At 46.3% G+C, this 15,195-nt stretch overlaps 1 protein-coding gene across 1 annotated transcript in view; it reads left to right on the top strand.

Annotated features, from left to right (window-relative positions):
- The window catches only part of TTL (tubulin tyrosine ligase), a 28,373-nt gene that overhangs the window by 427 nt on the left and 12,751 nt on the right, over nt 1-15,195 (top strand). The window contains exons 2-6 of the mRNA XM_015623058.2: nt 3,402-3,480; nt 5,172-5,404; nt 8,398-8,533; nt 8,626-8,895; nt 9,802-9,945. Of these exons, the coding sequence (XP_015478544.1) occupies nt 3,402-3,480; nt 5,172-5,404; nt 8,398-8,533; nt 8,626-8,895; nt 9,802-9,945 (862 nt within the window). The remainder of the gene's footprint in view (nt 1-3,401; nt 3,481-5,171; nt 5,405-8,397; nt 8,534-8,625; nt 8,896-9,801; nt 9,946-15,195) is intronic.

Raw genomic sequence — 15,195 nt, 5'->3', positions numbered from 1 at the left:
GGCGGAGCCCCCGCGGTTCGGGAGGCGGTGCCCGCTCCCCGCCCGGCCCTGCCGCTGTCCCCGCGGCTCCCGGCCGAACAAAGCTCAGGCACCGCGGGGTCTCTGGGCAGCCGACCCCCGGCAAGGCTCTCTGCGGGCCCCGCTGACGCCAGCCAGGGCTCGAAGGATCCCTCTCCCAAGCTCCCGGAGAGCGATTTCAGCGGTGCCCCCCAAAACAGCCCCGCACAGCTTGAGGCCTGTGCTGGGGTGAAGCAGTGGGAAGGGCGGGGGGGTGACACCAGGGTCACCCGGAGACCCCGCCGTGACATGTGGCAGGGCTCAGGATCCCGCTGTGGGTGCAGCCCCAGCGTCCCGGCCTGCCTTCCTCGGCCTGCAGCAGTGCCCTTGGGGCTGTTGGCGCCTCCGCGGGGGCTGCAGACGAGCAGCTTGTGGGGTCGCTTCCAGTGTCACCCCCTGCCTGCCGCTGGGCAGGGACACTGCGGTGCTGAGCTGACGAGTTATGGGGGTGTCCCTGCTGTTTGACACCGGGGGCAGAACAGGTCTCAGCCAGGCACGTTCAGACCTTCACTCCAGAGCTGAGGCTGGTGCGGATGCGCCTCTGCAGAGTGAGGGTGATGGCACTAATCCGTGCCTGGAGCACGGTGTGGGTAATTCCAGAGGCCCTGTGTGTGTAGGGCCCCCTACACCCCCTGCCCCACCACCTCTTCCCCTGCTGCCTGACCCCCACTGTCACCCTGCCAACATGCAGGGCTCTGGGAGCTGCTCTGTGCAGGCTTGTCCCCTGCCTGCCATGCACGCTGCTGTCCCATGGCACAGCTACCCTGGCCCTCTGCCCTGCTGCATGGTGCAGAGCCCAGGAGCAGGGAGGGAGAGTGCCCACAAGCAGGGAGAGCCAAGCCAGGCACTGGCAGTGTTGCAGGGCGTGGCAGGGAGCTGGGATGCACTGTCATCTTGGCACTGGTTTCTTTCTTTCTGGGGTGATGTTGCAGCACTGCTTCTGGCTACAGAAATATCAGAAGAGGCAGAGCCCCTTCACTCCAGCAGCTCTGGTGCAGGATGGCTCTGCAGCCCCTTTCTTGCAGCAGAGACCCACCTCTGACTGCTCTTTCCAATTTAAGTCACCAGTTCCAGCACCTCTCCCTTGTCTCCTCCACATTTGTGAGTGGAAAGTCCCCATCACATGACAATGCCAGCTGGTCACCTCCTGCTGTCAGGGTGTCTGCTGTGGGCAGGGAAACACCAGGAGATGCTCAGGCAGTGAGGATGCTCACACGTGCTGGCAGCAGGCAGACCTGAGCTTTAACTTGCCCAGTGTGGGGGACCTGTAAGCATCAGGCCTCACTGCAGAACGAGTGCAGTTCTTTGATGAGACTGGTTATGCACAGCACATCCAGCCATGGTGGGCTTGTGGCCATCTCTGACTAACTCCTTCCATCCTCCAGAAGTGTCCTGGGGTGATGGAAGGGCTTCACTGAGCCCTTCAGCTTGTGTTGCTATGGGATGCCCAAAAACTCAAACCATTTCTCACTGCCAAGACATGTCTATAACCTGTGGAGAGGGGCAATGCTTTTGGCACTGGCTTCTTTAAACCATCCTCCTATAGAAGGAACTGGTTGCCTGAAATCAGTAGATTCAGACCAAAAATAACATGGGTATTTTGGTGCATTTTCCAAAAAGCTCCATCTTCTTTGGTTCGTCTTCCTGAGCAACTGTTGCATCAAAGCTGGCTTTGTTTTCCTAAGGGCTCTACTCAGTGGAAGCAGACATTAATTCAGGGAACTGTAGGGATTTGCATTACTCAGGGCCTAAGCTGGATCATGCAGAGAAGTGGGGACTCTCAGCATGCACCACTGCTTCTTCCCAGCTGCAGGGACCTCTAGCTATCTCTGATAACCTAATTCCTGTGGGATTGTGCCCTTAGGTTGTGTCTGCATCTAGCAGAAATCCCCTCAGTTTGTGCTGAGGGGATGGAAAGGAGGAAGAGGCTGCAGAGGGGATGCTGGGCTCTATGCCCTGCTGGCCAGGAAAGGATTGCCACTTTAGTCAGTGCCTTGGCAGCTTGTTAATCCCACTAAATGCATGCTACAGACCTCACAACATGCCCCAGAAGTTTCTCTTCCTGCCTTGTGGTCCCTCTTTGCTGGCCACTCAACTCTACGTTGCAGCCCACTTCTCCACAGCAATGCTCAGGAGTCCAGTGAGGATGTGTCTCCCCAGGATAAAGCAGAAACAGAATAAAATTTGAGGGGTTTTATTGTTTTCTTTTCAGTGAAAAAAACCTGGCTGTGCTGGCTGCACATTGAAGTGCCTGAAGTTACAGATCTTTTCTGCAGGATGGTTTTCAGCTATCTTGTATTTAAAGATTTGTGAGTAAAAGTGACCCAGGTCAGGGAAGTGACTTTCAGGCTGAAAATAGATATTCACTCTGAGATCTTGCAGCTGCCTGATGTTTAAAGTAATGTTTGCTCCAGGTCTTTTTTCCCAGGCAAACACCAAGTAGGATAAGTAAAACTCAGAATCCTTTTTCAGGATTTTGGTCCCTCCCAGAGATCTTCCAGCTGAGCACAGGTGTTTCTGTAGTGTGAAAAGGTGAAGGCAGGCAGGCTGTGGTGTGGAGTTCAGTATTGGTAAGGAGATACCCATCTGGTTAGCACTCTCTTTGTCACTGCTGAGGCCACAGCTGGACACTGGGGCCAGTTTGGGACCATCCAGTGCAAGAAAGGCTTAAACATGCTGGAGTTACTATAGGAGGGCCCGCCAGTGTAATCAAGGGGACACAGGATGGCAGCCAAGCACTGGGACAAGGACTTACAGAAGTCAGCATCTATCTTTAGAGATACTCAGACTTTGAACAGGAGGTTGGAGCAGAGACTCCCAGGTATCCAACAAGATCCACGGATCTTGTTGCAAACTTCTAGAAAGAAGCAAGACTCCAATCTTTCAATGTTTCCCAGAGATTTGTGGTATCAGGCCCAAGAGGGAATCCTGCTGTACATGACAAAGAAGAAAGGCCCTTTGCTAAGCTGTGATCTTTGTGTCATGGTGTGTTTCCCTGCATCCTCCACCTGTGTTTAACTGAAATCTCAGTTCTTAAAAACTTACACCAGCAGATGGAGAACACCTTTGAGTAGTGCTGCCAGTTCCTGGTGTGAATTAGGAAAAAATTGTTTTCCTTTGCAAAATGGATGTGTCAGATTAAAAACAAGTGGGTAACTGCATGTTTTTTTGTAACTAAAAGAAGGAAACCACAGGAACCAGTACCAGTTTACAGCCTGTTTCTGTAATGCAGGGCAAGGAAACAGCCTCCATTTTTTCCCCTACTGCACAGATCCTTTGCACCAAGCAGCTGTTTTGCCTTTATTCATTGAGGAGTTTGTCTGACCTCTGTTTCCCCTTCTTAGGCCATGAACCTGGACTTGTGCAGCTGGTGAATTACTACAGGGGAGCAGACAAGCTGTGCCGCAAAGCATCTCTGGTGAAGTAAGAAACTCACTGAAATGTTAGATGGGCTTGGCAGAAGCTTCTCTTCTAACCCCTGTTGAGTGCTGAACCTGTTTGGAGGGTATTTCACAGAACAGCTGCCCTGGGAGTGTCCTAGCATGTGCTGTCCTGGGCTGGTCTCTAGAGCTGCTGGTGTACACAAAGGGCTCTCTGTAACCTCGGGGGAAATGCCATTTCCACTGAGCTGTATCTACTTGAAACCACAGAGTGTATTGAATCAGATTAGAGCCAAATCAAAAGGCAAAAGAGACCCAAACATATCTGCTCTTTTTCCTTGTAGACATTTAATTAAAACCTTCTCCTTTTATTCTCTGTTTCATACAGAGAAGAGACAATAATGTGCCCTTAGCTAATCAGATTTGCTGGACAAACAAATGCTTGGAGACATCTCCAGGAAGAGCTCTGGGAGTTATTTCTGCATGACCTGCCATGCCAGGGTCTCCTGGAGAGATGTGGATGAACTTTCATTGTAGATAACCCTCATCCCTGTGCAAACTCTGCTCCCACTGGAGTATCTTTATTTCAGAGCTCTTGGTCTCCTTCAGCTGTTTGGTTGCCCATTGCAGTCTGTGCTGCCTTGCACTGACGTGGTCCTGCAGACTGCGTGTGCTGATCCAAGGCCTCTCTTTCCTCTTCAAAGAGCCTCTTCCCAGTTACTTTCCTGGCAGTGGTGATGGTGTTTGTCAGAAGGTGGCAGAGTATTTTTAAACAAGCACTTACAGCACTCCTCAGATGGATTTCTCTTTAGCCTGTTACTTAGAGTGCTGAAAGCACCTGGTTTTATATCCTGCAGCTTGGCTGACCTTTTTAACTGTAGGGTCAACCATGCATCAAGCTACTTAGGAGCCCACAGGACAACAAATGACATTCCCAAAGTGCCACTGACTTGCTGCCATCTTAACAGAGAGGCACAAATGTATGGAAAGAGTCAGTACCTCATGAACTCTACTTTTGGCTTTAAGCAAAGCACAGGCATTTGGAGAGGCAGGCAGCTCCCTTGACTTTTCTTGGCTTTGAAAGAAAACAGGCCTAAGCTCTGCTAACAGGAATTTGCTGCTGCCTCCAGACATTAATGGAGAGAGATGTGTCCAAGGGATCCCAGACACCTTGAGATGTGAGATATGTAACTGTGCCCATGCTCTCTGTAGGTTCCCAGTGGTCTTCCTACACAGCTGGGACACCTGGTCCGATCTCAGTGGGAATGGGATCAAGGGCTAAGCACCAGCACAGAGAGCATTACTGCTCTGGCTTCCCTTTTCCCAGTTGTGATCACAGCATCCTTCCTGCTCTGAGCCATGTCAGCAAAAATACCTCCTCAATTCCCTTGTGTAGAGATGATGCAGGGAATGCACCACAAGCTTTAGTTACATGGAAACTTCCCAGCTGTTAGTTTCATGATATCCATGGTGTCAATAAAATGTTTAATGAAAACATGCAGGTTCTGGTTCAAAGAGTAGTGCTTTGCTGTGGGCTGGGGTTGCCATGATATCTTTAGGAAAACCATAATTTCAAGGATCTAAGGAAAATACAATGATTTAGCACAGACTATCTGAAAGCTGCCATTCATCATCAGGCAAAAGAACCCAGTTAATGATGATTTTTCCTTATTAAATGATCCCCATGCAGGTGGGGACACTCTGGAGATTAACAGCCTGTCTCTCTTCACCCAGGCTAATCAAGACAAGCCCTGAGCTATCAGAGTCCTGCACGTGGTTCCCTGAGTCATATGTGATTTACCCAACAAACTTGAAGACCCCCGTGGCTCCAGCACAGAATGGAATTCGCCATCTCATCAACAACTCGAGGACAGACGAGCGGGAAGTGTTCCTGGCAGCTTACAACAGGCGGCAGGAAGGCAAAGAAGGCAACGTGTGGATCGCCAAGTCCTCAGCTGGTGCCAAAGGTTCATTCTCCAGCAGCAGGAGCTATTTCTCGTTATTCCTCACTCTTTACATGATCTGTAGGGTCACAGGGTTTGGCTGGGCCAAGTTGATCTGTGGTGTGTCTCTGAAGGGCTTTGCTCACCGTGCCTGTCAGGCCATGTGCTGCCCAGGACATGCACAGCAGTGAAAGGGCCTCCACTTCTCCACACATGAACCTCAAACTGTGGGAAGGTGCTGCAGAGACCAGCAAGTGAGGGAAACATGGAGAACAGGTTAGAGGGAGGTGGTCAGCAGGCAGGACAGCACCCTTCAAGGGCAAGGAGCCTAGCTCCCCATGCTGCAGCTGAACTTGCCTGCTCCTGGGTGGAAATCCTGCTTTCACCCAAATTCAGATGCTTGGTGCCAGTGGCCTGCCCATGGTCCCACAGAGACTGGCTGAGCTGCCACCAGCTCAGTGTGTTGAAATTGCACACAAACCTCAGGGGAGTGCATCAGAGCAAAGACAAGCAATGCAGTGTCTGTCTGTCCATTTAATCTGAATAGATCGATAGATACCCAAGTGATAATGTGTCCTTCCTTGTTCCAGAGTCATTCCATCACTCACTCTGCAGAAATAACGAGCTGTGAGGTAGCTGGACACAGCCATAAATGCAGTGCTTTGATCACTGTGTGCTCTCTGTCAGCTACAGTGTTATCATGGGTGCATTATTAGAATGGCTGCATTTAAAAACTTACCTCGCCATGTTTGCAGCAGAGCCCAGCCTGAGGAAGGGCCTGCTCTTTTCAGAGAGAACAAGCCCACATATATTACTCATATTTGCAGAGTCACTTTGGATGCAGCCTTGCAAGAAGAGAATGTGAAAGCCAGCACTGGCTGCAGGGAGGCTGCATGATAAAACTTCACACTGGCTTCCCTCTGTTCTGCTCTCTTGGCTGTGTCACCAAGAAGCATTGGAAAACACCTTATTTTCATCAGAAATGAAGGGGTGATGAGACCTTTTGTTATGGCAGTGCAAGAATGAGTTTCTGTGTGGTAAACTGGCAAAAAAATCCATCTGGGCATTTGAAAAGGCAGTTGCTCTGGTCTGCTGCAGGCTGAGCAGGTTCAGACTCTTCAGATACTTCATGCAAGTGTGAGCCCATCTTTTCTGCACTAAAGCAGAGTAGCCTTTTGTATTCATCACTGTGCTGCTGCAAATTAAAGTGGAAAGCAGAGTCTCATGGTAATCTTCTAGAGGGAAGTTTTATACATCATAATTCTGATGAAGAAGAAAGCTTGTTCATACTATTTACTAAGAAAGATTCAGCTCAGGCACAGCCCCTGTCTTGGGACAGGTCTAACAGAAGCTTGATCATCCATCAGTAACAGGAAAATTCAAGGTTTTGGATGCCCATACTCAAACATTTGAAGGGTTTGCAACTGTGGCTGGAGGTTTTGGTGTTTTCTTTGAGAGCAGGGACAGCTGCCCCACATAAGCTGCTTTGCTGCCTCGCTGGGTCGCTGCCTGGGTGCACAGCTGAAGTGACCCTCCCCTTGGTTTGCCATCTGTCCAGTGTGGAACAGGTGCCTGCTGATCTCCCCAGTGCAGCAGCTTTGCTGGCTTAGGGATGTCGTTTCCCTCCTTCCCCACCAGCCTGAAGTTGTGCCAGTGCAAGGTTCTGCCTTGCTCTGCTGTGATCAGAAGACTAAAAAGTCTTGCACCCTGCATAAAGCATGGGTGAGAAAGATACTTTGATGACAGACTGCCTTTCAGTGGAGGGTGCTGGGATGAATGGGAGGTTGGTAGGGCTGGGAAGCTGAGAAGAGGATGGAACAGTGGGAATATCTGGAGGGCTGTGTGACAGTGACCTTCAGAAATCACAGCTAGGAGTATTTTTCATCAGGTGATTCTGTCAAACCCTGCCTGTACTTCAAACCTCTATTACCTCTTCGATACCCCCTTGAAGAGTAGGGATTTTTTGCACAGTATTTCATCAGTAAAACACTCAGCACAAAATTAAGTCATCAGGTTTAGTCCACAAAATTAACTAATACCTCAAGAATGGGCATAGTGCCAGAGGAGTGCTTGATAACTTCACCTGAGCTGGCTTATCCCTCATGGCACCATGCCATTCCTTTATGAAATCCCAGAAGGAAAATGGTCTCTCTTCAGTGCTCTGCAACAGAAGTTTCCTACTTGGACTCTTGCAAGAAATGAGCAGTGACAGCTTCAGCCAGAATGTGGGAGTGTTTAAATGGCACAGTTCATTTTTTTAATGAAGAGCTTCCACAGCAGGAGCTCTGAGTACATGGATGAACAATTTAAAATAGTACTTTTCCTTATTCAGCAATGATCTGAATAATAATTTAAATGAACTCAGTGAGCAGGGCAACACTGCACAAGTGTGCATGTGTGACTGCCTCTGGCAGCCACAGAAGCCAGACAGGGAAAGAAAGTCTTGAGTCTGGGATAAAAAACCCCACAAACCTCTCTCCCCAAACAAAAAAGAAAGGCAAAAATCTTTACAGAAAATGTGCCAAGCCCCCTGTACTCTATAAACTGCTGAAAACCAGGGAAAAACAAAACCAAATTTGTCAAATACAAGCACCACCACACCCTCCTACCCTGCCAAGCCTAGGTAGGAAGAAATAAAAAGATGCAAAAGAGGATAAAATGCCCCCAAGCCAAGCAGCTGTCTCACTGCTTGCCCAGGTCCCTGTCTGCCCTGCATCTCAGAGACCACCCCTCTACAGTGTCCTGGGCAGGCTGTATCAGATCCCCTTGGTTCCCATTTACATTAGGCCTGGTTTTAGGGAGCCTGAGGCTTTTGGTGTGGCAGGAAAGAGATCCCTGCACAAATTCATTCCCGTGGAGTGACTGTGACATTGCTTGGGCACTGGCTGATCCTGGGCCATAGGTTCTTGCACGTCACTTTTCGGGCTAATGAGCCACGGTCCACTTGGGGCCTGAAAAAGCTCCAACAAAGGTAGAAGGATCCTCTACCTAATTTTGTCTTTGACTTTCTGTGCCAGGGGAAGGGATCCTGATTTCTTCAGAGGCTACAGAGCTCCTGGACTTCATTGATGAGCAGGGACAAGTGCATGTGATTCAGAAATACCTGGAAAATCCTCTACTTTTAGAGCCAGGGCATCGCAAGTTTGACATCAGGTAACCTTTTCTGCCTTTGTAATACCAGCTTTCTTTTTCATGCTGTTTCTTTCTGAGCCACTGAGACTAGAGTTTGTTCTCCTGTCCCCCAGGAGCTGGGTTCTCGTGGATCATCAATATAATATCTACCTCTACAGAGAGGGTGTCCTGCGGACCTCTTCCGAACCATATAACAGTGCTAATTTCCAGGACAAAACCTGCCACTTGACCAATCACTGCATTCAGAAGGAATATTCCAAAAACTACGGGCGGTATGAGGAAGGGAATGAAATGTTCTTCGAGGAGTTCAACCAGTATCTGATGGATGCCCTGAACACAACGCTTGAGAATAGCATCTTACTGCAAATCAAACACATAATAAGGTAGCCAGCTGCCTGCTGCCTAGGAGAGCATAACCCTTCAGGGACAGGGAGTGTGTGTGGATACATCTGGGGAAGCAGAGAGAGCAAGAAGGGGAAGGGTTTTAATTGCATAAATTTAAGATAAGGCCATAAATACCCCCATGTCACTGCTCAGTGAAAAGGCACCTCCGTGGCTGCTGTTGGTTCAGTGGTTTGTGTCCATGTCTCTGCGTTTTGCCAGCTGTGGCTGGAGAAGGACAGAGTGAAAAGGGAAGAGAACAGGTCAGAAGACAGGGCTGGGAGAGGCTGAGATCAAAAAAGGCCTAAAGGTGATAGAGGGGAAGTGAAGCTGAACTCAAGTGTGCAGACTCTGGATGCTTCCCCCACCATCAGCCAGCAGCAGCACATGGCTTTTGCCTAGCTCATCTTACTCAGTCCATAAGAGCCAGTCCCTTCCTGGGCATAGAAAGTGCCTGGAGAGACATCTCAGTGCTGCAGAGAATCCAGGTCTTGACAAAGCAGTCCATGAAGGAATTTGCTTTGCCAGTACCCCAGTGCTGTTAATTGCACTAAAAAGATGTGACAGTCATTGAGGGACTTGAGGGCAGGTGAGCATCCAGTGGCAGCTCCCTGCTGCAGCCCTTTGTGGCATTGCACATCATGTGTTTCAGCTTGCCTGACCCAGTGGTGAGGGAGACACTGCTCTCCAGCTCTAAGTGAGTTAAATCACTTTGATTTATCTAAGTGGGTATCCCCACGTGGATTTTCATGGTCACAGGATCTCATGTGCAGGGACCTGGTTACTATGGCATGTGTTGGACAGAACTTGTAATTTGGGGCAGTTCCAGAGCAACCCCTCTCACTTAACTGTGCAAGGCACATGTCCACAGCAGCCTTAATCCTGAGTTTCTGCTTTTCCCTTCACAGAAGCTGCCTTATGTGTATAGAGCCTGCAATCAGCACGAAGCATCTTCACTACCAGAGCTTCCAGCTCTTTGGCTTTGACTTCATGGTGGATGAGGAGCTGAAGGTCTGGCTAATAGAAGTCAACGGGGCCCCAGCATGTGCCCAGTGAGTAAATCAGTTTGTGTAATACCCTTGTGATGCCACCATGCCTCACCCAAAACACAGCTTATGTCCCAGCTCCAGGTGAAAAAGGTGAAAGAAAGTGAATGGCAGGGGAGTTTTTCAGGCTAGCACTGGTCACTGCTCTAAGTGCCAGTCAGTTTAGGTTCATTACTCTTGTCTCTGTGTTTGGTATCCCCCAGCTTCTTTCCCACGTGAGATGGGGCACTACCCTGAGTTTTTGAACAAATGGGCTTGAATTTAACTTGGGTCATTTTTATTACTCTTGGGTCAAAGTTATGTTTGCAGATTAAACACTTTGGGAGTCAGATTGTTTCTCAGTCTCTCTTGTGGAGCTCTTTATATAAAAGTCTCTCTTGTGGCTGCTCTTTATATAAACACATGTTTAATGAGTAGCTTTAAGGGCAGCAACTGGAAGTGAGTGACTAAATTTGCAGGCAGCAGGACCCCAGAGAAGACTATGGATGCTGCAGATGTTACCAAATCTTTGAAAACAGGAATAAAGATTCCTTAATACCAATTTAGTGTTAAGAAGGGCATCATTTTCAGTTCACATGGGGGATAACTCCTGACCTTATATGCCCATGTGATTTTACAAGTGTCTTGCTTATATACAGTCACTACTGTCATGTTATAATTTCCCCATTACCAAAAAACCTTCCCCAGGTTCCCAAATTAAGTCCTTGTTTTGGTTGTGCCTGCATTCCTGAGCCTGATGTCTTCTTACCTTCCAGCCATCCTTGCTGGGAAAGCAGATGTTGCATGCCTTGCTTCTCTGCTAAGTGTTCACAGGCACAGTAAAAATTGAATTAACCCTTTTGTTATCACAGAGATTGGATTATAGCTTCTTCCAGCAGCCACGGGGAGGCTGGAATAGCCAAACAGCCCTGGCCATGAACATCTCTGTGTAGGCACAGCAGGAGGTGCTGTATTACATGACTGAGACAGCTGCAGGAGACCAGAAATTTTTGCTCAGTGAGCATCTGTATCACATTAAAAAAAAAAAAAAAAACCAAAAACCAAAAAAACCCAGCAAAACAGAACAGGCTGTACATCTGCATTAGAATTTGATCAGATTAGATGTTGATTAACTTATGTTAGATCATCACTAACAGTAGAGAAAAAATGCAGCTCAAACCTACCAGACAGCTGTTTTTTCAGGACTAGAGTGTTGGAAGATCCCAGCTCTACAGAAACAGGGCAACTGAGAGGTGCTTAAAAGATTTAATTTCACTATTAGTCTCATAGAAGGGTGAAACAGATGAGATGTAAAACTCAACACCATTCTATCAGAAGCCAGCCTGTTTCCTGGTTACAATACTTTAAAAATGTTTTTCAGCCTATTAGCTTTAGCCACACAATGATTGTAGCACCAATCACCTGTTATTTTACCCCATGTGGTCTTGCTGCAATGCATCTTTCACAGTTCTGATTCTCCAAAATACCTGGTCTGTTTGCAAGGCCATCCTTTGACACTTCTTTCCAGATCAATCTCTCTCTTCTCTATTCCATGGCCTAGCTAAGTCAGCACACCTTATCTCAGTGTTTGCATACAAATGTACAAGACTATGTCAGCTTTCAGTCAGGCCTTGAGAATCCTCTACAATTCCATTTCTCATATTTCCCCCTATTTCTTGAACAGTAAAAATTTCTTTGATGGTCTTATTCATCATTTGCTGCATGCAGTGAAGTACACAAGGCTCTACCACTAATATTGCTACTATAACAATCAATACATATAAACCTATTTTGCAAAGTTCATTTAGCCAAGGTGTAAAGCTCCATCCTTCAAACAAATCATCTAACCACGATCCATCATCTGTTTTAATTTGATTTTCCAGATCTTTCAGTTTTTTAAGCTGTTTGTGGATGGATTCTGAATGGTCAGGCAAATTCATGCAACACAATCCTTCAAATTCTTCACAACCATGTCCATGTGCCAGTAAGAGAAAATCGATGGCAGCTCTGTTCTGTAAGGTTGCATGTCTAACAGCATTAACATCTGTCATCACTAATTACAGGAAGTGGCATTGGTTTCTTTGCTCAGCCAACACCCCATCAGTCTAATTGTTTTGATGCTACAGCTGAGGCAAGCTGAGATAAAAACACACCTGATATAACTCATTTTGCAGGGCTTCAGGGTTTAAAATTGCTATTACATTTTTTTTTAATAATGATAGGCAGACCTCTTTCCTCTATATTTTCTCTTGATGGCCTTTTTAACACTAGGTGCTATCACAGTGAGCTGTCTTATGCTACTTGGGCCACCTTTAATTTTTAAGGGAATGCCTTGCCAGGCTCTATCTGCACAAATGAGCCAATACTCTTTTGGCAGTTGCCATGGGAATTCATCAAGATCAAGAGTCTTGGCCTTGGGCGGCACAGGGGTGATACTCTTGCACCAAAACCTCGAATTTCTGCACAGAGGATGATGGGGAGTAACATTTAATTGTGGATCTCCTTGATACTGAAACTCAGCACAAAATTCCATTGTCAGAGAACCAAGAATTTCCACTTCTTGATGTTCAAAGGGTGCTTTAAGAAGATCAGGGGCCCAATGATACCAGTTGGTTACAGGATTTGTCTTGTTGGCAACTGCACACCAGTAATTGTCAGGGCCACTCTCTGGCTGGCACTGGTACACTGACCAAGCAGTTACAAAGGGTTTGTCTGGGCTCAGATTGGTCAAACATGTGGTGTCTGAGCCTGCTGGCTTGGCCAAAGCAACCCAAACATTTTGGTTTTTGGTTGATCTACAGGCATATCTGCACTGCAAAAGCAAGCAAGCAAAGCTAACAAGCACCAATACATCGCTTGATCTAACTCCAGGTTTTTGTTCAGCTACTCTTGGTGAAAGGCTTTTCCATGTATTTCAGTTTCCAAGCAAATCTTTTGGTACTTTCAGCTTTTGTGTTTTCCCAAATTTGTTCAGGGACTGGACAACTATAAGGCACTAAACTGTCCTGTTTACACTCAATTTTGCAAATCTGGATGTCTTGGGATTCTTTTTAACACAATGGACACCATGCTTTTGCCAAAGGAGCTCTACAAAACCAACAATTTTTACAGTTTTAACACCGACATAAAACCCAAGGCTTGCAGTTTTTGCAGGTTGGGCAGGGGATGTTGGGCATGAGCCGTAGTCTCTCCATGTGGCTCACAACAACGTGCTCATTTCCCTGCTTGTGGAATTGTCAGCACACTCTTGTGCGTGATACGGCTTCACGCTCTCAGCTGGAATCCACTTAGGTTTGCACCTGTGGAAACACAAGCAAAGCCTTTGCCCCAAGTTGTTAAATGAAGCAGACCTTCAATTTGTCCTGTCTTAGGGTTTCTGATTAAAACTGTAGGATTTTCTTTCAGTTTCACCTGTGGGTTATTTGAAAAATGCCTAAAAATTGGTGTACTGGGTTCTGCAAATGAGCTATTTAAAAAATTAAAAACATGTAAAGCTTTAATTAACCTCATCTGCGGCGTGGCTTGGGCCATTTCCCCCTTTTGGTGGTCTAAAACGTGTTTTAGAGTGTGATGTGTCCTTTCAATAGTTGCTTGACTTGTAGGAGAATAGGGAATTCCAAAAAGTGTGACAAGCACCCTAATCCATTAAAAATGTGGCCAGTTTTTGAGATGTGTACGCGGGGCCATTGTCTGTTTTTATACCTAATGAAGCAAAAGCTTGTAGGAAGTGGTGACAGGCATTATTCTCTGTTTCTCCTGTGAGGCAAAAATTGCACTGAAATATTCATGTGTCTGCTGACACATGAATATTTTTAAGTTTCCCAAAAGATGGGTATTTGGTGGTATCTGTCTGCCATAGTTGCAGACTTTGCAGGCCTTGTGGGCTGACAGCTCCTGTAGAAAGAGGAGGCTGTACAAGTTGACAATCAGGGCAAGCACCAATAATGGTTTTTGCTTGACCTTTTGGCACAAGTGTTTGTGCATTTTGATGGAGGAAGGCATGACTCAGTTTCACTTGTTCGAAAATGTTTGCCAGAGTGTTTGAAACAACCATAGTCAGTTTGTCTGCTCTTGCATTTCCTTCTGCCATGAATCCTGGAAGCAAGAAATGAGCCCTGACATGAGAGACAAAATATTGGTTAGTTCTGTATTGCAAAAATTGTATAAATTCATGAAAACTAATGATAGAGGGTATGATTTGTAACATCCCTTGAAACTGATCCTTCTATTCCTTTAACAATACTAGCAACATGAGATGAATCTGCAGTTAAAAGGTTCTGAAAGGAGCTGTAACACCCTAACTACTGCAGCCAATTCAACAATCTGAGGAGAGCCTTCTACTGTTTGAACATCTGACTCCCATGTTTTGGTTGTTTTTGATAGTTTGATTTTGCCATACTATTACTGATTTGTGTGTTTTCCCTGATCCATCAGTGAAGAGAGTTATAGCACTTAAAGGCTCTTCACTCAACATGGATTTTTCTCTGAAACTTAATTTTGCTTGCAACAATTTGTGTCCTGGGTATTGAATAGAACAAACACCTGAATAATTTAACAATGCAATTTGCAAGTCTTCTGAATTTTGCAAAGCCCAATCAAGGTAATCTCTTTTCACTGGTAAATAAATAATTACAAAATCTTGGCCTGCCGTAGTTAGCAGTCTTATTCTGGCTCTAATTATAATTAGAGCTGTCATCTCCATGGTTGTAAAAATTGTTTTTGGAGACCTGTAAGGAAGAAAAACCCACTCTGATTAAATAAGCATCTTTTTCAGAAGTGTCCCATTGACAAATGAGACCATAAAATTGCATTTTTTCTCCTAACACTGCAAGAAAAAAGGGCTCTTCTGGAGCACAATAATGTGCCTGTCTTTTTTGAAAAGCTTCAGTGACCTTTTCAAGGGCTTTTTGAGTTCAGGTGTCAAAGTTCTAAGAGATCTGATGTCACAGTCTCCTCTCAGTAAGTCACAAAGTGGGGCAAGTTCATCATTAATGATTCCTAAAACAGGTCTGATCCAATTAATTTCTCCTTAAAGTTTTGTAAATCTTGCAAGGTGTTGACACTGGTTTGGAACTGTATTTTCTGTGGCTTGATCTTTTGTTCTGTTATCCTACATCCTAAATATTTACAGGGTGGGATTTCTTGTATTTTTGATGTAGTAATTTCCAATCCAGCATTTTGAACTTCAGTGATGACACTGTCTGGAGTCTGTTCTGTTTCTTTTTGAGTTGGTGCTGTAATGAGCAAATTGTCCATGTAATGTCAAATCCTTGACTG

The sequence above is a fragment of the Parus major genome, chromosome 3 (assembly GCF_001522545.3).
Source record: "Parus major isolate Abel chromosome 3, Parus_major1.1, whole genome shotgun sequence".
In the NCBI taxonomy this organism is placed as follows: Eukaryota; Metazoa; Chordata; class Aves; order Passeriformes; family Paridae; genus Parus; species Parus major.
The sequence above is the reverse complement of the archived record's forward strand: the minus strand, read 5'-3'. Positions and strand labels throughout refer to the sequence as shown.